Genomic DNA, 22192 nt, shown 5'->3' with positions numbered 1-22192 from the left:
AATAAAGGGAAGAAAGCTAACCGTGAGGCATGCTATGGCACCTTCCTGCCGGCCTGACCTTCGACTTTTCCTCAATGTTGACTGCAGATGTGCAGCAACGGGATTCCAGTGCAGGTTCTGGCAGTACCCGGCATCAGGGCTTAATATCAGATTTACACAACACAGTCTGACCCCTGCTTTTCATCTAGTGGGCAGGGGAGATGGAGAACACACTAGCAGGCTCGAGATGGGCAGAGGAGCCTATGCGGCATCTGATGTCTCCCAAGGAACCATGGCCATGTGTCTGATCCCTACACGGGGGAGACTCTGTGACCAGGAGACAGGGAACCTCAGTGGGCAAGGGGAGTACATAGAGGCAGAGCTGGCGCAGATCACCCAACACTGACCTGCCTCAGACCCCGGAGCTTCAGTCTACCCGGAAGTGTACATTTCGAAATTGAGAACTGCAATACTTGAAAACCATTGATTCTCCTTCCTAACTTTTTAAAAGTCAGCCACTTCGTCTCCGACATGTTCCCCTGGGAAAGGAAACTGACAGTAAAGTGAAACACTTTGTGACAAGCTTCTATATTTTATCACATCCTTTATGGAGACCACGAGAGCAGGATTTTAAAATACACACAAAAATTAAAGCAGGAACAAATCAGGCCTTTACCTTTTACGATCGTCTATTCTATGGGGAGAACAGAAATTAATTCCAGGGGCAACAGTGCTCCCTAATTTAATAAATGAAGAGCAAGTTTTCTAAATTAGTCATTACACATTTCTATGTATACATACAATGGGATGCCACAAGGGAAAACCCGTACCAGACTTCCCACCCAAACTTGGGTAGGAATGAGGCATGTAGAAGCACTGAGGTGCTCTCTTTATATAAACAGCCTTCCAGAAAGAGGCGTTTGCTCCATGGAATTATTTTTTATTGCTGTTGCTGAAAGGGACCATCCACTTAATGAACACATGCTTCTTTTAGGCATTGCAGCCTAATTTCCCACTACAAAATAAAGGCGCATCATTAGGGGAAAAGAGAAACAAAAACCAAGGAAAGCAAAACAAAAAAGCTCGGCAATGAAAATTCCAGAGTCATCGATTAAAAGCCCTATTATCTTCTTTCCTTGTTTCAAAAACATTTGAAAAAATAATCCGGATTGAAAGAAGGTGTCTATGCGCCCGAGGAGGCAATGGCTTTCAACGACTTTAGATGACATTAAAACAAAACAAAACAAAAACCTAAACTTTTTAAATCAAAGAAACACTTTCTGTGTCATGGAATGTTTAAAAGAATAAAAATACTAGGAAAACATCATAACAGAGAAATAATGGGTTTCAAGCATCACAACCTCACGAACTGGCACGAACAGCAGAGGCTCTGGTTACATCTGAGGACAAACGAGCAGGTGGGCAGCTGGCACCACCACTCCCCGGGCTAAAGCCCCCTTGCATGGTCTAACCTGTCCCGCGGCCCCTGTCAGGGGTGCACCCTGTCCAGCTCTCACGTCCTGTCCCAGTTACATGCTTTGTAGCTGTTCCTTTCCCCGGTCCTTGGGGCTTCTGCCCAAGCAGCTCTCTCGGTCCAGCAGGTGGCCCTCCCTTACCCCTCCTCCTCACCAGTACTTTTTTAAATAAAGCGATGTACGGGTCAGTAAGTCCCTTCCCTTTCTTCGGGGGTACCTTAGTCATCTTTCTGCACCATCCAGGCCTCCCTGCTCCTGCCCCAGCCCCAGCTGAGGCTGGGCTCACTCCTGAGCACTGGGGTGGCGGGGCGGGGAGGGGGGGGCATGCACGTCACCTACAGCTGCTCCAGACTGAATAAATACATAAAGAGATCAACCAGAGAAGCAACTTTTCTTCCCTGGAGCTATGGAAAAACAGGTCTTCGTCAATCTGGAGTGATCATCACTGAAGATGGGAAAACGAAGAGTCAGATGACCTCAATTACCCTCTCCCCTTCTGATCCCACAACCAGTAACAAATTAATGAACGCCGTCATCGCTTCAACAATACCTCTGTCTACCTTGGCCATATCATGTAAACTCTGTTTACAGGTAGAGGCGATAAACAGTATCTCATAGCTACTGTCTGATTTTAGTGAAGGGATTTCACAGAAAACTAACATGCCCAATTCTAAAAATAAGAAGGTTGAAGAACTTTCTGACAGATTGTAGGTCATTTTTTCCCCTAGTCCTTCATTAAATCAACAACTATTTACTACCTTATGACCTGCCAGCCACCATCCCGAGGAGCCGGAGATTGTGCAGCGAACAGAGAATCCTTGTCCTCACGTTCTATTTCCATAAAACACACACAAACACACAACACACCTGGTAGGGATACGTGCCGCAAGGACTATAAAGCAGTAAGAGCGCGAGGTGTGTTTGCCTGGGGGGCTCAGGACGGCCTTGCTAACCTGGCAGCACTGGGCAGAGCACTGAAGGACACGACGAGTTAAGTCCAGCAGGAACTGGCAGAGGGCACTTGGCAGACAGGAACTGAGCACAAGGCCTGAGTCGGGGCCTGCAGGGCTATTTAATGAAGAGCAGGGAGACGCGAGTGGGTGTGGCTGGGTGAGCAAGGCCAGAGGAGATGGAAGACGAGCTCGGGAGAGACGGTGTGGGGAAGGCAGTGGGCCGGAGGGCTCCCAGCGCACAGCCGGCCAAGCACTCTGAAGGACAGGAGACCTTTAGAGGGTTTTCAGCAAAATAATGATGTAATTCAAAACACAACACAGCAAAAAAAAAACCAACGCTTTGGTTGCTGTGCTGCAAGTCTGTCAAGGGGTTGGGGCTGGACACAGAGCAGTCAGGGGTACTCCAAGCCACTGAGTGGAGGCAGTGGTGACTCTGACCAGGGTTGGGCGACAGCGGGGGTCAAATGTGGGGAAGATCCTGAACACACTTGGAAGGAAGTGGGAAAGGCACCAAGGATGGCTTCAAGACTAGCAGCTGGAAGGACGGGACAAGACACTAGGAGAAGTGCGCTTCTTGGAGGTAAGGGGTGAACGTCCAACTCAAGGCGCCCATGAGACTCGCCAATGGAGGTGGTGAGCAGATGGACAGATGCGCCAGTCCGGCGTGAATACTGCAATCAGCAGGAGACAGGTGGTATTTCCATCAGAAAATGGAACGAGATTACCTAGCGAGGAGGACAGATGGAAAAGAAAGAGACCGACCACCACAGCCCTGGGGCGCCGCACGCAGAGGCCGTGTTCAGGCAGAAAATAGAACCCTCTCCAGCCACGTAGCATCCTACTGCATGCAGGCTTCTGGGCTTTCTCCCCTAAACACAAAGACATCTGAGGAACTGTTCGGCAAGATCCCGTCTCTGACTACTGCCGATTTAATGGAGAGGAGGAACCTCTTTTCAAAGAATCCTAAGACACCACTTTAGGACAGTAATCAAGAAAACACGACAGCAGGCTCTCATTCAGCCAACCAGGTAAAATTTAAAATCTTACAGTATAAGGTAGAGTCAAGGATGAGCAGAGACAGAAACTGTTCTAGAAAACCATTTAAAATTAGAAAGCAAAATTAATTTTCTAGGCATCTACGTACAAGGTGATACTGCTGATACAAATTCAAAACACAAACGAACCAACCACATACTATTCATGGATATATGAAAGCACATTAAATGAATTGAAAGGCACAGTTAGTGTCCGGCTCTGGGAGGGAGAGTGACCGGCAAAGGTGACCTGACGCATAATGATGTGTTTGACAGTTTTTTTTTTTTTAAAAATACACTGAATTTATGAAAAAGACCTGAGACAAATATGAGAAGATAATCAGGTCTGGTGTGAATTCCTGAGGGCATGTAATAAAACTCTTTGTAATCATTCTGTATTTAAAAAAAAAACCAAAATATTTTTTTTTAGAAGCACAAAACAGAAGAATGAAAAGAAGTCCACTGTATAAAACAACAAATGTTTACTACTGTTACACGTACATTCCAAGCCCATAATAAAGCAAAAGTAGGGTATGCTGGCTGGCATATTCATAAAGAATTGTTAGGTCTCCAGTACAGTATAGCACTTGGCAAAATCCACCTAGATGCTACAATTTACTATTCAATTAAAACTGTGAAAAACCTGAGTATGCCACCCATAATTACAGTAATTAAAAAAATTTTAACCAAGAGAAAAATCAAGTAAAACTTCCCAGTTTTATCAAGAGATCCCATCTGAATAGGGAATCAGGCTATCAAGTTTGAGTTATCATCTAAAACCCACTTCAAGTGCTTCTGGAATGAGCGGAGAAATACAAACATGAGTGGACAGATATGTAAGTCCACCCATCAGCCAATCTAAACAATACAAGGTAATAATGCAAACCACACTTAATTTTCCTGTGCAAATTTTGGATATAAACACTACCTTCCTATAACTTTAGAGGACTCTAGAGATATTTTACTTAATTTTTATAAGACATCTTCTTAAAGACATACTTCTTAAAGCAAAACATGTAAATGAGTGTATATTATAATACTACTTTTTACATCTGTGTTTCTCAGACATTAGTATTTCATATTTCTACTTTGTTCATTTTCTAGTCTGTGAGTAATAATAAAGTTGCTGAAACTCATATTCATTCTTCCTAGCTTTTTACTTCTGAATGGCTCTATATAATAGCAATATAGCAAATAAAAATAAAGCAAATAAAATGTTTTTTTCTTCACTTTATCATGGTAGTTAATTTACTGTGTGACTGCTAGGAGCAGAAAATAAACCAAATAAGCTGTATACATTAGAAGTGAATTATAAATAATTCTATTAAATGTGTAAGTGTCTTTAAACAAAGACACGACACAGAATTCAATTCCTGGCAATTCAAAAATCAGCTTTTAATAAGTATGTTCCTAGGACAGAAAAGTAACACATATGTTAATGTGATAGGCACTTTTAAATCCTGATATTGTCATCCCCAAAATGTATAGCCTAAAACACGTAAAAAGCTCCTTATTGTCCTAAATTTATTATGATGATCTTTTTCTTCTATCAAGAATGTATCAGTTTATTCCCAAAAAAGAGTTAAAGGCAATCCTTTCTGTGTGCTCAAAATCCTGAATCATATTGGCTCTACCACTTAAGGTGTGAGTCACTTCCTTTGCGTATCCAGAAAAAAATTCAGGGTGATTCATTCAGTGTGTTACTGCTTGTCAGGTGGAATAAAACACGTTTGACTTTTTACCTATATTTTCAATGATATCCTTACCACTTTCTATTTGGAAATTTTTTAGATATCAGACTAATGCATATTAACTAAAACATAGCAAGCAAATAAAGGTCGAATTGAGGGCACATTTCAAAAAAAGTAGGACAACTTTTTAGGGAAAACTTCTCTCTCTTTGGTTGATAAATTCTTGGCTTAAAAAAAAAAGTCTTAAGAGAGAATAATTCTACTCTCTAATGAGTCAGAACAGATGAACAGGTTTACGTTCCCTCAAAATTGGTTAAAGATAAACACTTCTATTTGTTGAGTGAACACCGTTAAGAAAACAACCGGTTAACTTCTTCAAAATAACAAACATCTTGGGGATGCAAACGAATGTTCTAGTCCACAAACATTTCCAGAGCAGCCACTTGGGGTGAGGCTGTGCACGACAGGCTGTGGGTGAAGCGGGCATCACTCCTTCACCAGCTCTGCTCAGGACATGCTTTGAAATCTCGGTGAGGAGGTGAGGTAAGCAGTTGTAGATTAACCCCAAAATAAGGCAGAAAGAGACTCAATGCTTCCAGAGAGCAAACATTAAACTGCTGCAGGAGCTGAGAGCAGGGAGAAGTGGCTTCCCACAGTGTGGGAAGGGAAAATCAGAGAAGGCTTCGTGGCAGCAGTGGGTTTGAGCTAGACATCGAAGGAGAGGAAGAGTTTTGTACAGTGAACACTGGGAGCCATGTCTGCATGGGGACTGAGGGCGGTGGGGGGGGGGGGTTAGGGGAAGGTTGGAAAGGGAGAGAGCCAGATCAATGCCACGTAGGCAGGAAATTTAAGCACGAGGATAGGTGAAACAAAGAAATGAGAAACAAGGCCGGAGAAGGAGGAGGACAGCAGACCGTAACGGACTTTGAAGATGTGTGGTCTGGCGGCTGGCAGTTCACTTGGGAGGCAAAGGGAAGCCAATGGAAGACTAGCAGTAGAGCAGGAGTGTGAGCAGACACATGCTTCGGGAAGATGGACGTCTGTGGGGCTGGATGCATGGGAAGGAGGACAAACTACAGACGGGAACATTGATTCGGAGTCTAATGTATCATGTAAATAAGCAGCAACGACAGGAAGAACTAGGAAGTATCAGTGCGAATGGAAAGAAGCGTATGGATGCAAAAAAACCAGCACATTGTAAATAGCATTTATGAAAAATATGGAATAAAGCCTTACCTGATTCTTCTGTATCTTGTTCATCTATTAAACCTACTGAGACGCCTAAATCCACACATTTCTTGCTATGTGTCTTGGACTTCATGTGTTTTGTCAGATTTCCTTAAGGGAAAAGAATGTTTACTAAGCTTATGTAGTATTATTTTGCTCTCACATTTGTCAACACTGGCAAATTTCATTCCTATTTCAAGTGAAAGCACAGACTGTGGTTTTACAATTCTAAGACTAAAATTTGGACAAACAAAAGAATTGATATCTGTATGTTGTAATAACCTTGCTATTCATTACTAATAGCTTTTCTTTTTCAAATCTGCCTCCGCTACCCAGATGAGGTCTACTTTTGCCTTTGGTTTCTGTTCTGAAGTCCTCATTTATTTCTGAGAACATTTTACATTTAAAGTCCCCTTGGACCGCACTAAGATCTGTGGTTCCTATAGTCCGAAACCTCCCCCATTGTGTCTGCTGGCCCTCCCCCATGGTACCTTGTTTCCCTGCATACTATGTAGTTGTTATTGAAAGCCCATCTTCAGCAAGACTGTTTCCCATGGAGTCTTAAGGACCCTGGGTTGTATGAACATCTCTATGGATCAGTTTTCCAACTGCTTCTACTTGGGACTTAAGGTTTCAGACCACTAATTCTAGACTAACTATCTATCTATGAATGACATGGCAGAGGTCAGGGGTTTTGCTTTTTAGGAGGTATCTTTTCCTCACTTGATCCAAAGTCACCCGGCAGGAGGGCCAGGCTTATTTCAGAAGCCTCAGACTCCATTCCAGGATTGAGGTTAAAACCCCAGGGCTGGATAGCTGTGATATTCCCACAAATTCTTTTTTTTTTTTTTTAATTTTGTTTGTTTATTTAATTATTGTTATTTTTTAAGTGTCTATTACTATTAGGGCTAGCATGGAGTTTCTTTTTTCTTTCTGTTACCTGGGAATTTGTTTTTTTAAATTTCAAGCTTGACTATCTATTAAAAACTACATTTGGTTGTTATGTCAAACAGAATTTCTGTTCACTGGAAGCTGAGAAAGAATTTCCTGCATTAATTTCCCTTCACCATACTGACTAGAAGTCTCTCAACAGTATCTCTAAAGAGGTGTTTTCTTTGGCAGCTAAGTATTACCAGGTTAACTGGGAACCCCTGGGCACATTTGTCCCACGTGATCATGAATGCAGGGGGGGAGCTCAGGTTCTCTTCTGGACACCAAGCAGCTTGAGTGGAGAACGCCACACACACACACACACACACCTGCCAACAAGGGAAAATCATCTCTTTTGAGAAAACAATCACAATCTAAAGACTTAGTTTGGTTAGCAGGGGCAGGCTAGTATTTCAGCATAAGCTTCCAGAAGAGTTAAGAATGTCTAAATCGTTGCTCCCAGCTCTGGGCTTGCAGTCACTGGAGGGCATGGGACACGGCTGTTATTTGTAGAACCTCAGGACCACTACAAGTGCCTTGTTCTGTGGAACTGGTCATACTTGTCCCAGCCAACTCTTGCACTAGACAGTACGCCAGACAGCATCCCAGAGCCTGGTGCTTTGGGGGCTCCAGTGTGAGAGGGTGCCTGGACCAGATGAGGTCTAAGACCCATCAAACCCTGACTTCTATAATTCTAGAGGTGACATCTGGCTTACATGGCCTGGCCATGCCAGATGCTTAATTTAAATACACAAAAAAATGAAGCAAATATGGCAAAATGTTAATGATTAGTAAAAGGTGGTTGGTAACTGGTATTCATGATACAGATCTTTACTTTTCTGTCTGCTTCAAAACTTTCATATTAAAAAGCTCAAAACAAATAGCTCAGCCATCTGAATAAGGCTGAAATTTCCAATTATAAGTCAAAGCACTTTCTAATACAATAACAATATCACAAGCCAAATTACGAGTTCTACTAATAGTCTCTTTTAAAGTGCTTTTTTTCCCTAAATGTACAACTATAGAATATTATTTGCTTCTTATAGAAATTAATGGATAATTATAACCAGGCAAATTTGGAAATATAAAGTTCTAATAAGCATATTTTCTCATAACTTGAGCTATTATTATTAACCTACTTCTTAAATAAGTTAAAATAAATAAACACTCTGCATTTTAACACGCAAAATATACATATTAAGATGCAAATATCCCTTAGCAATGCCATGAACTTCGTGCACTAACTTAACAAGTAAGTTTTTTAACAGATTTAATAAACATGACCCTAAATCCTCTGGAAAGCACATGAGCTTTTGTTTCTGGGTTCTGACGGCTACATATAGAGTGTCTAGCTTTCTGTGTATAAATGACAGTAAATCTTGTAAAGATGCAAAGCTCACTGTATATTTTCTGCTGACTGACCTTTAAACAGGGAAACAAATTAATTAAAATTCTTCTGAATATGTCCTCATAAAATAAATTAAGAGGACAAATGATGAAGCAGAGATTTACACACATTGCCAGGGGAAGCATCACTCTCTCGCACTGCATATATCCTTCTCTGGGCGCCACTTCGCCCCCTCTGTGTGCCCATATTGATGTCGCACCGTCATTACATCGCTCTTTCTGTGACCACCAGACACAGCCAGTGAGAAGTCGAGCTGCACTAACTAGGACAACAAGGTAAATCCAGGAGGGCAACATCTACAGCCTCATCTAAAAACAAGTCTCCTGTTACTTAGCTGCCTTTAAAGATACTGTGGGGTCTGTCTCACAGACAGTCCCAGAAGGCAGACTTCTACAAGAAAGCTGACCCATAAAATAAAGAACTGTCATGGTGGGAAGAGAAAAAGACTGAATTTCTAGCATTTTCTTCACCAGTCTCCTTAGCCAGATAGCTTTCTTCAAATGAGTATTTATTACATAATTCCAAAGAATTAGCTGACAACACAAAACATTTGAGGTAAAGTCAGAGAAGCAGCGCAGCAGAGGGGCAGAGGATGTGACCGCAGCGAAGACTGCAGGCTCACTCTTCAGGGGTCCTTGTGCTCTGTCAGCCTTTTAAGAAACGTTTATCTCAACCCTGACATGGTGCCCTGTTGAGTTATTTCACTAGGATTGCTCGTTGGTAATTCAGAGTATTTGTCTTTGCCAGAAGTCTCTGGAGCCTGATCTGGCTTTCCACATCTAAGTGTTCCTCCCTCTCCTGCCCTTATTTTATGAATATAGTTTTTTGAATACCCTGATTCCTTTTCCTCCCTCTGTTGAGAAATACTCATTTTACCGTATACCTGGAGCCTCTTCTATTTAGTACTTGGCAATCTTTTATTAGTAACGCTGGCCTCTTTTTGGCCTCCTGGTCTCATACTGGAAAGTAACCAATGTTTCTTAATCACAGGATCAAAACCAGTGAAAGGGCAACAAATTGGGTTAAGAGATCAAAGCACTTTCTCTTATCACACCGGCACACAAGGCCAGGAGGAACATCCTGAAACCCACCCTCTACTTCCAGAAGGAGAATCCACATCACAGCTGAAGGACTACGACCCTGAACCTCCCAATTACTCATGTTGTCTTGAAACTCTTCAGGAACATTCCAAGCTAGCTAGGAACAGTCCTGCTGCTGTTGCTCCCATCACTCTGGCCTCAGGTACTAGTGGCTGGTAAAGAGAGTGAATTCGAAGCTGCTTATTAGCCGCTACCTATTATAACTCTCTTTAAACACTAAAAAACACTAGCCCAAAAAAGGAAATAAATTTTGCTGAAGAGCTGATCAAGTTTTAAAACAAGACCCCTGAAGACAGCCAATATAATCAGAAAAAAGGTGCATGTTTACTCAAAAGGGATAAAAAGAAGTTTCTGTTAAAAAAAAAAAAAAAGAAAAAAGAAAAAAAAATTTTGTTGTTGTTGCTGTTTTTTTTACAGAGATTGCGCTTTCAGGCAGATAATTTAAGAATACATTGTTTTATTTTAGAGAGATTCCTAATTTTTAAAGGGTTGTATGGGATATTAAAGCCTCAAGTAATATATTTTTACATAATGATTCATGAGCAAGAGCCTAATGGAGAAAGCCAGCATTATTTCCTAAGTCGTGTACTCATTATATGTAGCGGGAAATCTGAGGAGGGCAAAATTACCTTAACTACAATAAGGACTTACAATTTAAATAAAAACATATAAAGAATACAAAAAGAGTACTAAATATAATTTTAATGACTAGTTCAGAGTTCTATGCACATTAAATAGTGTAACAGCAATTTTGTGAAGCTGAAATTCAATAGAATTTGGGTATAAAACAAAAAGCATCATGGAAAAAAGAGAAATGGCTATTCATGTCTAAAATTAGATAATAAAACATGAACATAATCATTATACATTTACTACAGTTATTATTTAAAAATTTTCTTCAATCTTTTTGAGTTTACTGGTAATCATGAAAATTTCTTTCTCTTCTTCAGCCCCAAAGTATTTTTGAAATGTATTAGTCATCGTGTTATGCAACTCTAATTTGGGGAGTAAAACAAAAGGGGCAGTTTCTCCTCTTAAAATGTCATATTTATTATATATGATGTAAAAGTGTATAATTAAAAAAAAACTCTTTTTTTCCCTCAGAGGTCTAGAGACAGATAAAGAAAGAAGTCTACCATGTTGACAAGACGTATTTATATTAGTCAATTTAAGCTACTGCATCCCTGGTCAAAGAGTAGGCAAAGTTGGGTCTCAGCTCTACTAACTCAATGCATATAAAAAGGACCATGAAGCAATGTCATCTCATACCTTTTGTCTTAAAGGAGAAGTTACAGTAAGTGCAGTGGTAGGGGCGGACATCCGTATGGGTCCGTATGTGTTTCTTTAACATACTAGGTTTCTTACAACGTATTCCACATTCTTCACATATGTACTTTCCTCTTCCCCTGCCTCGGACATATACATACTCTTCATTTGATTTATATCTAATTTAAAGAAAAAAAATAAATAGGGAGATTGGATACTATGTCTTTGAGAAAATAATGATGATTAGAATTCAACTTACAAAACACAGCAAGTCACAGTTTTTATGCTCAATCAATACAATTTTATGCACATATATGTAAGTAACAGAATATTCCAGGTTTTTGCATCAATACTTAATATGCTAATAACTAATTCTAATCAAGCAACCTTATTCAAATACTAGGTTTAATTTTAGCATAGCACTCCCTCCTCCTAAGCCACTGGTTCAAGAGTGTTCTTTATTATTAAATTCAATGACAACAACTCTACATACTGAAATATTTCTTGGCTTCGCCACAACTACAATCAGCTTTTACAATGTGTTTTTCTCACTACCAAATACACAAAGGCATCAAATAGGCAGTGAATTCGTCTGACAACAGATTTCCCGAGGCACTCCTTATTGTAAATCGACGTGAAACCCAGAGTGTACTCTGAAAACAGTTCTTAGCTGCCTCCTAGGACCTATGATATTTCCTAAATATTCTCTTGATCAAAATGGAATTATTTAACATGACAATATAACATATATTTTGCCATGAAGATTCTGTTAATAAGCTAAGAAACCTTGCAACATTTATGTAAAATTGGCACTGGTAAGTCTTCATTCACATGAAAGCAAATGTACATTTAAAAAGTATGTTTAAATGTACATTTAAAAAGTAAAATTTGTACTTGCCCTCCATCAAATATTTTAATTCTTCTTGGTTCACTTTTGATTAAGGAATTTTCTTTATCTTGCTCACTGTTAATTTCAGAGGCATCTTTATTGCTGAATTCAACTACTGTGGACTTTTGATTACCTAATGCTCTCTGAAAGGGAAAAAAAAAAAAGAGAAACTAATTTAATAAAACTGAAAACACAAACATGCTAGTGTTTCACTCGGATATTAAAACATGGCACAGAACCGTACACGTAGTTAACTTACTGGGATGCGTTTCGAGGAAGTAACATGTTGAGAGGACATCTCCCCTCCCTCAGCTTTAGTCTCTCTGTTGGCCCCCCAGCAACCTGATGGCCGTAACCTGTCTGAACAACCCGCCACAATCCACTGACCAACTGCTCACACTACTCTTTACTCCTCAAAGAGCTTTACTCTTTGGAGATGGGAAAGAGCCTGTTCCCCTTTTTGCTATAATCCTGTCTCATACTCCTGAGAGACAGGATTATATCCCCTTCACCGGAAGGCACTGTAACTGTGCATTCTGTCAAGCAGGGGTCCCATTTCCCAAGAATCTCCCCTTTCCCTATTATTTTAAACCATAATTACGTTTCCTCTCTGTGTCTTCTTAAAATTTCGGGAATGCTGATAACTGTGAGAGACAGCCAGGTCAGAAGTCAGGCTGTGGCCTGATAATAATTATGTCTCTAGAAAAAGGTAATAGACGTCAAAATGATAAATTGTATGTGCATTTTCTGTGGAAACTTTACAGTGACAGCACCTTAGGATTTCACTAGTGTCCCGTTCTCAGCCCCTGTCCTTCTCACACACCCTGTGCAGCAGGCAGCACAGGGGTTATACCCAGGGAAGAAAGGCACTCTTAGGGTAAAGTCACTTGTCCAAGGTCAAGCTCAACAGCCAAGGCTCAAACACCCATCCTTTGGCCAAATCCAACGTGAGGTGAGACTTTTCTGATCAAGGGCCCTTTTTTCAAACCACATCCCCAAGCAGACAGCTCTGTGCTGGGCTGACTTATTGCCAGCAAGTGAAGAGAGAGTGTGCACCCAGTCAGAGGGCCCGCGTAGCCTCAGAAGGGGAGCCCTTGCCCTTTCAAGGCCAGGAGTAAAACAAAGCTGTTGGCCCAGGTCAGGAAGGTAGTGCGAGGAGGTCATGATGCTGACCCTGACAAGGGAAAAATGCATCGGGCTCTTCTTTTCCTGACAAACACATCGGGTTTCCCCACAATTTAGAATGCACACACATATACCTTTCCTTGACTTTATACTATTAACACTAATTCTACTTTTCACCTTATTTTCAACACCTAATTTCCATTTGTCTTTTGCTCACTTTCTTATTCACGAATCTGGCTTCTAGTCACCAATTGCCAATGAGCTAGACACCCCCAAATCCTTATCCCGTCGTTGGTCTTTATACACTCGACCACCTGTGCTGTTTAGTTTATGTTGCTGACACCTTGTTTCTCTTAGAAACACCTGTCCTTCAAGACCTGTCCCTTCCTGTCCTTTCTGAATCGTAACATCTGGGTTGGGAATTAAGCACTTCCAGCACCCAGTCCTCCACAACCGCCTGCCTTTACAACCCAAGTCGCTAGCAATATTAGAACCTCTGAGCCCAGGAACCATGTTCGTTTTCATCTTTATGTGACCTTTATTTGACCTCTCTATCTGAGTAACTTTCCTTGAAATTTCCTCCTTGATATATGCGATCCCACTTTCTTCTAGTCCTCTTCTTTCTTCTATGAACAACCTCTTTCAGTTTCCTGCGTGTTCAACCCTGTCAGTAGTAATGATCCTGGATCCATCCTGAGCTGTTTCTTCCTTCTGCCTTCTCTGAGCAAGCTCATGAATTACACCAACACACCAAGGAATTCCAACACCATCCACTGGGAGTCCTTGCCTAGCTCCAAACCTAGATACACATTTCCAGAGGCATTTCTACCACAGCACTTGGGACTGAGGAGAGTCACTTCATATAGGCATAGTAACATTCATGAAGCTCTGTTTAAATTCTTAGTCAGGTCTCATCTTCCAAGATTATGGTTTCATTGGTCTAAAGTATGGGTAACGAAAAATTAAGTTCTGAATGGTTTGGATGCACCTTCCTTCACTGAAAAAGCATCAATGTCTCACCACCACCAGGCACATTCTTTGGTTTTTACCCGTATTTCCAACCTGAAGGCCAGTGGTGTTTCAAACTTACATCTTCTAGCTACAGCTGATTCCTCAAGGTTCTTTAAAACAAATCAAGTTCTTTCTCACTTCTAATATCTTTTCAGCAGACTATTAAAATTTCTCATTCTTATTTATCTGAAAAAAAAAAATCCTACTCTTTCTTTCTTTCTTTCTTTCTTCTTTTTAAGACTCCATTAAAGTATCTCCACTTTCAGAATCTCTTCCTTGTATCCACAACTCCTCGACCTACTGGCAAAGTTAGAGACTTCCTTCTTAAAACTATATGTACCTCCCAGTATCTGGGATACTGAAATACTTCCTTTTTGAAAAGCATGTAGATATCTAAGAACCTGTATTATACACACTTGTGAACCTGTGGAGGTCAAGGACTTACTCTCTAATTCTGAATGGCCAGAGTCCAGCACGATCCCCTTACCTATTTATTCTCATTTCGATGATTTTTCCCATTTTAGAAAACCAACAATTCTACTAAAACAAATTCCATAAATAACCCAAAGTTATAGCTTTATGACCTTACTCTATGTCTTGAGCACATCGACTCAATTATCCCGTGTCTGAGTCAGCCTTTTCGTGACCCTGCTCTCTAGTACTAAGATTCCAACACTGGGCGGGAGTTGAGACTGGCATGCTGAGGCGAAAGAAGTCAGGGCACACAGGACAAGTATGAATGGCTCTCTGATTACATTTCAAGATAAAATGTAACACTCTTTGATAAGTCACACCTCTGTTCATCTGCATTAGCAGGGACAAAGCATAAACATAATCTCCTATCACTTAGTATAAGAGAAAGATGAACGTAAAACCATGCTTCTCTGCACCATTACTAAAGGACTTAAATATTCAGCTCAGGGCAAGTTATTTTCAAAATGTTTCAAGATAAAATCACTGAAGGATTCCATGTAACCCTTATCAGCCTAACTCCCGGGATAAATTTATCATCCTTTCTTTCAGATAACTTTATACTTACAAAGCACAAGTTGTCATTCAAAATTAAGATACAACTTCCAATTAAAACATTTAAAGGCATCAAGACATTGCACAAACTATTTCTGAAGATAAATGATATATCAAGTACCTTGCTTAAGTTGCTTTTCCACTTGCTCGAATAGACCAATAAATCTGATTTGGAATGGGTAGTTATTGCTTGACAATATAGTGATTTTCCGGTCTTCTGTTTGGAGTTAAGGAGAGAAAGAGCAACTTTTGTAGGCAAACCAAGTGGGTTTGGATTACTGGCATTAACTGTCCAATCAGTATAGGCTGAAGTCTTCTGGTCATTCTGAGGCAAATGCAATGCCTTCTGCCTCAACAGGTAACACCATGTAAAGTTGGTTGAGGTCTTCAGGCTGGGGAAAGGCAGCTGCCGTGTGTCTCCCACATCAGACACTAAAAGTGTGCTGGTCGTAGCTGGACTTTGCTCTGGGATGTTCTCTCTGTCCCCTTGAGTTTTAACCCCTGGAGACTTCCTTTCTTGGTTATTGTCTACATGTTCCAAAGGGGACATGTGAAGGTTTTCTGCAGGGACAGGTGAATCTCTCACGGTAAGAGTGAGTGATGTGGATGACTTGATCTTTTCAAATTCTTGTGGGTCACTTCTAGGTTCTGTGACTACAGAGTTAGAGTGTTCGGATGACAACTGATCGGCTGGTAAAACATCTGTCAAATTAACAGCCTCACTACCAATGTCTGGTGGAGAAAAAATATCCTGTTCCAATAGCACACCTTCAAGAGGCTCTGTAGTACAAACCTGCCTCACCAAGATGGGTTTCTTCTGTTTATTACCTTCCCCAGGTCTGGAACTCAATGGCTCCAAGGGTCTAACCTCTGTTGTACAAATAGCCCCATTCTCATCTTTAGCTCGCTTCTGGTGCTTTTCCATGGCAATGTCTAAACTATTTGCTGGGGAAAGCATCCTTTTACTTGAAGCTGAAGATTCTTGCTGGGGGGAAAGTCTACCCATAGACATTTTCTGGGTTATGGACAAGGAAGCTGATGGAGAAAAATTCTGGCCCTTCTCTGAAAATGTATTTTCACGAACGAGTTCCTTCTCTGGGTTTGGCAAAGCGTTTTGGTGATCTTTTTGCAATTTTGGCATGGAATTTGATTCTTCGTTGACTGGCACCATGCTACAATTAGCCTGGCAAATTGGCGGGTTGGAGAGATCTTGGGTCACCAGGATCTGTGGCAGAGGCGTGGCAGTGGTAAAACAGTATGCTGGAACGTTACTCTGCAGGTGCACGGGCAATGCAAACGATGTTGGCACCTTCTGCGCCTGACCACCCAGGGGCCCGAGCTTCAGTGGAGGCGGGACACATGAATTAGGCATGGCATCCATTAATTTGGTTGATAATGCTAATGAAGTCCCACGATGGTCAACCCCAGTGGGATCTGAAAGAACTGGCTTTGGCAAAGAAAGTACAGGACTGGAAGTGCAAGACTGGCTCGAAGTGAAAACCTGACAATGAAGTTGGTACTTTGGAGCAAAGCAATCTTTACTTTTAGAAGATACACATACACTGGGGCTTGCATCCGGTTTGACACTCTGTGTAGACACCTGCAGAGACATCTGTGTGTTTTGGTGACTAAGGGGTGCATGGATGTGATTTAACAAATTGATACCAAAAAGCTGTTGAACAGGAAAGATGTTAGCAGAGGTGGAACTGGAAGTTTCTGTTCGCTGATCCTTAACTTGAGTCTGCGAGTGCAAAGTGTTTGCAGGAAACTCGGCTAAAGCTGCATTAGTGAGCTGGGGGCCTGGAAATGGTGCTGCGTTCAAACCGGGAAGAGCAACTGTTTGGAAAGATGGTGGGTTCACGGGAGGCACATGACTATCTGGAGCTATGTTTAAAGATATCTGCCGCATCAGTGGACCTCTCCTTCTTTCTAAGAGAGGCACGTGCCCGGTGACCCCCATGCCAGAAGGGGACGTCAGGGGCTGCAATTCAACAGGTGGTGTCGTCTGAGGTGGAGTTATGCTTCCACAGTCGAATGATTTACTTCTGAAATCAGAGACCTCCATGGATGTTGGCATGCAGCTGATCTGTTCTGAGGCAGCACGCCTCATTTCCCGGTGAGTTCCAGGAACATTGAGTGTATTCGAGCCAGCTGGAATCATGAGGAACTCTGCTCTGTTTAGAAAATCGATTTTGGGGGGAGCCTCAGTTTTAGAAATATCCTCTATGTCTAACGAAGCTGAGAAACTGGAAGTGTGAGACAAACTACTATCCCTACTTAAACTCCTGGACAGAGTGGAGTCAAAACTCGATTCTGTTGAAGAATGTTCCATCTCAGCAAGACGGAGCCTCTTCTTTTTGGGTGGCAGCTTCTCAGTTGGCAACTTTGACAAAGTTTCACTACGCTGAGGCCAGCTGAACTTCTCTGATTTTTCCTGATCGTAGCCTTGGGCTTCGAGGTCCCGATCTGGCTCTTCTGTGACCAGAATCTCTGGGACTTGAATGTTGTGCTGCCGAACTAGTCGGGAGGGCTGTCCTAACACATGTCGCTCATTTGAACTCTTTCTCAAACTGTCCTGAAGTTCTCCTCTCAGAGCGTCTGATGATAGCACAGGCTGGTGAGGGTGAGATGTGTTCTGAGGAGGGTGGCCTTCCTCTGAGGAAATTCCTATCACTTTCAGAGGCCCGGGCTTCACTGTTCTATTCAGCTCATGGAAGGAAACTGGGGAACCTCTTTCAAAAGACTCAAGCTTGTCGAATGAATTGGGTCTGCTCAGTGAGTTTGTATGCTGAATGACTGAGATGCCAGTTCCATGTCTCTTTAACTCTGTCTTGTCCTGGGTAGCTGAACTTAGGTGTTGTTCTGTGATGGTGGACGGCTTTGGATCCATGATCTGGTCGGGGCCTCTGGCGACCAGTTGGATTTGGGGAGTTTGCAACTGTATGTTTCTATGCTGCTGGTCACTTGTTATTGCAATATTGTGCTTAGACAGAGTAGAAGTGGGGCCCAGAGAATTCTGAAACTGAAGGCCTTCAGAGCTTTTGGGAGAAGCCCCCCTTTCATTTTGCTGAAGTTCATCATCATCTCCAACACTTTTCATCTTCCTCCTTTTTCTAATCTGGGGTGTCTGTTCCCACACCCCTGTGGAACCAGCAACTCTGTAGTGCAGTATCTGAGGCTGGGTACTATTAGGCACGGGGCTGTGTTCAGGTTCTCTCACAGCCACCTTTGTTTTTGGCCCATGCAACTCTGAACAGTAAAATTTCTTATGGTTTTCAAAATTCTCCAGTTTTCTATACCTGTTTCTACAGGTTTCACACTCAAACATTGTCCCACGCCCTTGATGTGACTTCTTTTTCTCTAAATGTGAGCCTGGGGCCGACGACTTGCTCCTGGCTGATACAGCGTCACTAGGGGCCCCACAGCCTTGATAGCTCTCATCCAAGGACTGTCCAGGACCGAGAAGGTGATTTTCATTTGCGGAAGAGTCTTCGACTGCTGACTGTCTGACGAGGGTCCGGGGATGCGCGCTGGGGGGCACAGAAGTGTTAGGTCCCGACATGAAGACATCATCGTAGAGCGCGCCAATTTTGTCATCAAATGACTGACTTCCTCTCAGTGGGTGAGGGGGAGGTATTATGCTGGCAGGAACTGCTGAATAACCTGTGGTGGGCATAGAATTACTTCTTGTAATGGGCAAACAGTCAAGGGAAGGTACGGACAGAAGAAACACTTGCTTTGATTTCTCAGTCGGGGTGAAAGGGGACTTGGGTATATCAGAGCCTGAGCTTGTTCTCCGTCCCACTGGTTTCAAATCAAACTGAAAAGAATCTTTAAAAATATATGACTTGGGGGAATCGATACTTCCACGTCGTGAAAGAGAGGTCCTCCGTGGCTTCACGCTATCCAGCTGCTTATCATCTACCAAAGCTTCGTTGTCGGAGATAAGCTTTGATATCCGTTCTTCCAGTGTTTTTGTTGCCAAGGGTGGGCGCATCTGGCCTGGCAGAAGCAAGGCTTTCTCACTTGTTGACAGAGTCGAAGGTGCTGGGGTACTGAGGCGAGGTGCAGAGGGCCCGTTATTCTTATTTAATGAGTCTTGTTCCACGGCAGGGAACGCTCTGGCAAAGGGAGTCGGTGGGCTCGCTGTCTGGTCGGCACTTTCAGAACGTGAAAAGTAACCAGAATCTGTACTTCCTAAACTCCGAGGACTCAGAAGTTTTCCTTGTTGCTCTTGGGAGCAGTCGGTAGCCTGCTGCCTTTGTAGTTGGGCATGTACCGTTCCGACGTGTGGTTCTTGCTTTCCTTCTGGCTGACTCAGGTCCCCCTTTTGACGGGACTTTTCGTCAGTCTCCAGGGAGGAGGCCCAGGCTGAATGGGACAGGACACTGGTTCCCTGAAGGTCCTTCTGCTTCTGTGCACTAGACAGTTCAGGCTTGGGATCCGTAACCTTTGGGCTGTCAACTCTTAACGGGGACAGGCTGACAGGGTGGACCACAACTTTTGGTAACTCTGTCACAGCTTGGGATTCGGAAGCTTTGTCCTGGAGTGAAAAGTCACCCACCACATGGTCTGGATTACTGGGAACAGAACCTGATTTCGGTAAAGCTTCAGAGTTTGACATCATTTTCATTATTTGCCCAGGCTGCAGGTCCATGGAGGCTGGGTCGCTGTGTCTTTCGTCAGTGGCCCCCTCCTCCTCGCTCTCCCCGCTGTCTTCTATGTCTGAATGGATACTAAGTGCTTTGGGGGACTCCTGGGACAAGAACAAACCACCAGCATCCGGTTGCAAGACAAGACCCAGTTTGATAGTATGTGCATGGGATTTTTTGTGCTTGTACAGATTGCTTTTAGTCTTAAATGAAAATCCACAGGTGACACAGGGATAGGGTCGCTCCCCCGTATGGGAGCGGATGTGCTTTAAAAGCACGCTAGGCTTTGCACACGCCCTATTGCAATACTCACAAATATATTTTCCTTGTTTTTTGGGCTTCTGATCTTTCAGAAGAAGATTGCACATTTGCTCCACGCTGTGGTTAACCACAGAGGCGACAGGAGTTGAACTGTAAATTGGCGGGGGCGCTGACTGTGTAGAATGGGCTGGACTGACTGACATCGGGGAAGCAGAATCCATTTGCTGGTTTTGAGGAGTAACCTGAGTTCTACTGGAAGGTGAAGTCAGACCCACAGATGACGTCACTGCTATATGATAAACTTGTTCAAGTTTGGCATTGTCTTGATTTTGCAGGTTCACCAATGACCTCGTGAAACCCGAACACGCTGGAAGCGGCGGATTTTGTTGGCTAGGTTTAGAAACAAAGTGTTCGTGTTGATTATGTGAATGAGAAACTGACTGAACTGAAACCTGCTCATTCTTCTGAGCAGCAGACACATGCACGGTGTATGAGGTACGAGGAGAAGGCTGTGGTTCAGAAACAAATTCTTGCGGAGTCTGATCTGGGGCCTCCACTGAGCTGCTGTTTAACTGAGAAGGGGGTTGTACAGTTTTATTTGGTCTCAGTTTTTCTATCTTAACTGCGCAAGATGAGCCCTTTTGTGACAAGGTGCTCAGTTCTGGCTCCATTGCTTTCAGTAAGACATCGAATGCGGTGTTTGTATAAGAGGAAGAAGTAGGACTACGAGTGGAGGAGATACATTCACTATGGTCAGTCCTGGTTTTACCTGACAAAGAACCAGAGTCACATTTTGTGTCCCGGAAGTCTAACTTGGCGGGGTCGGAGCCTTCCGATCCCCATCTCCGCAGCTCCGACGCGTGCTGCAGGAACAAGGGCTTCTTTGGGGAGAGAGAATCTTCGGAGTTAGGGGCTTCGGCCACTACCCCAGGGGTTTCTCCATTTTGTTTGGTAAACTGCTTCCCATTCTTTATGGGACTAGGATTCTGTCTCTTGTGAGACTCTGAAGCACTCTGGAGGACAGCAAAAGAGGACTCTTCTGTATTCTGTTTATGTTTTGCCTGAAGAGGATTCCTCAGTGGGGATTTTGGTATTTTTTTCAGGTGATTCTCAGCTACAATCTTTTTCCGTTTCACACCTTTAAGTGACTCTGAAGTTGCTTTAATGCCAGCCTCTAAGATTTCTGTTAAAAAAAATTAAAGATATCAATTGGTAAAATGATTAGACATATTTTTAAAATTAAGATTACAATCACAAGACTGTTATGACAACTGAAGAAGGTAGTCCAGGGAGAGCTAACTTTGGATAAAACTGTATTCGAACAGTCTGGCAATTTTAAGAATTTGGCAATCAAACCCTATTGAAACAATCATGCCAAGACCTTAGTGTACATTTCCGGAATGCTGTGTTCCTCTCTTGACCACCTCTGTCACCAAGGTCCTAGAACCAGATCTTTCAACAACAAAGTTACCCTTCTCCTTCGCCTGACAGCGGAGGACTCTGTCTACACAATGGTCTGAGAGACCCGCCCCACAAAGAAGAAAATTCAGTGTTTTAATGTTGGGTATTTGACTGTCTTCTCACATTTAGTATCTTTCAAGGCAAACTTCTCAGCAAGCTTTTAGAAGTACTGTTCTAAAACATGCAATATTGATATTCTTGTGAGAAAAAAGTCCACTATACAATGATTTTTTAGAGTAAACATACCTCAGATGATCATGAGATATTAGCTGGTAGAAACATGAAGAACTGCTAACATGAAATTTTATCAATGAACAAAAACTTTATCAAAGTAAAAAAATCTACTTATTTATGGTTCTTCACCAATATCATTTGAAAGTTATAATGTTGTAATGGCCCTTAGTTTAAAAAGAAAATCACCATTTTAACTGAGCAAAATATTCAATAGCTTTGTTTCTTTGTCATTAATGAAGTAGATAGAGCTGACTCCAAGAGAGAGGGATGAAACCACCACCATTTCTGGTGGTACTGGAAGTAAATCGGTATTTAAATGGCATTGACCACCCACAATCTCTGTCAACTATTTCATTTTTGAGCAGTGATTATTGCCATAATTTCATTTGTTTCCATTTACTGGATCCTTGGGCACTCATACAAAAACTATTCAGGCTCATATTATTTATTTATACAAAAGTCAAATACTC

The 22192-nt window shown here is 42.3% G+C and overlaps 1 protein-coding gene across 5 annotated transcripts in view; it reads right to left on the bottom strand.

Moving 5' to 3' along the window:
* HIVEP1 (HIVEP zinc finger 1) overlaps positions 1 to 22192 on the bottom strand; it is a 142387-nt gene that overhangs the window by 17707 nt on the left and 102488 nt on the right. For 4 of the 5 annotated variants that reach the window (XM_082730186.1, XM_082730187.1, XM_082730188.1 and 1 more), the window contains exons 4-7: positions 15236 to 21210; positions 11962 to 12095; positions 11067 to 11242; positions 6369 to 6470 (exon numbers count right to left, since the gene is read on the bottom strand). In XM_082730186.1, coding sequence (XP_082586312.1) covers positions 6369 to 6470; positions 11067 to 11242; positions 11962 to 12095; positions 15236 to 21210 — 6387 coding nt within the window. The remainder of the gene's footprint in view (positions 1 to 6368; positions 6471 to 11066; positions 11243 to 11961; positions 12096 to 15235; positions 21211 to 22192) is intronic. The other variant, XM_082730190.1, reaches the window with a different exon arrangement.

This window comes from Mustela nivalis (genome assembly GCF_964662115.1).
Source record: "Mustela nivalis genome assembly, chromosome: 5".
Taxonomy (NCBI): Eukaryota; Metazoa; Chordata; class Mammalia; order Carnivora; family Mustelidae; genus Mustela; species Mustela nivalis.
This window is presented reverse-complemented; position numbering and strand designations above follow the sequence as displayed.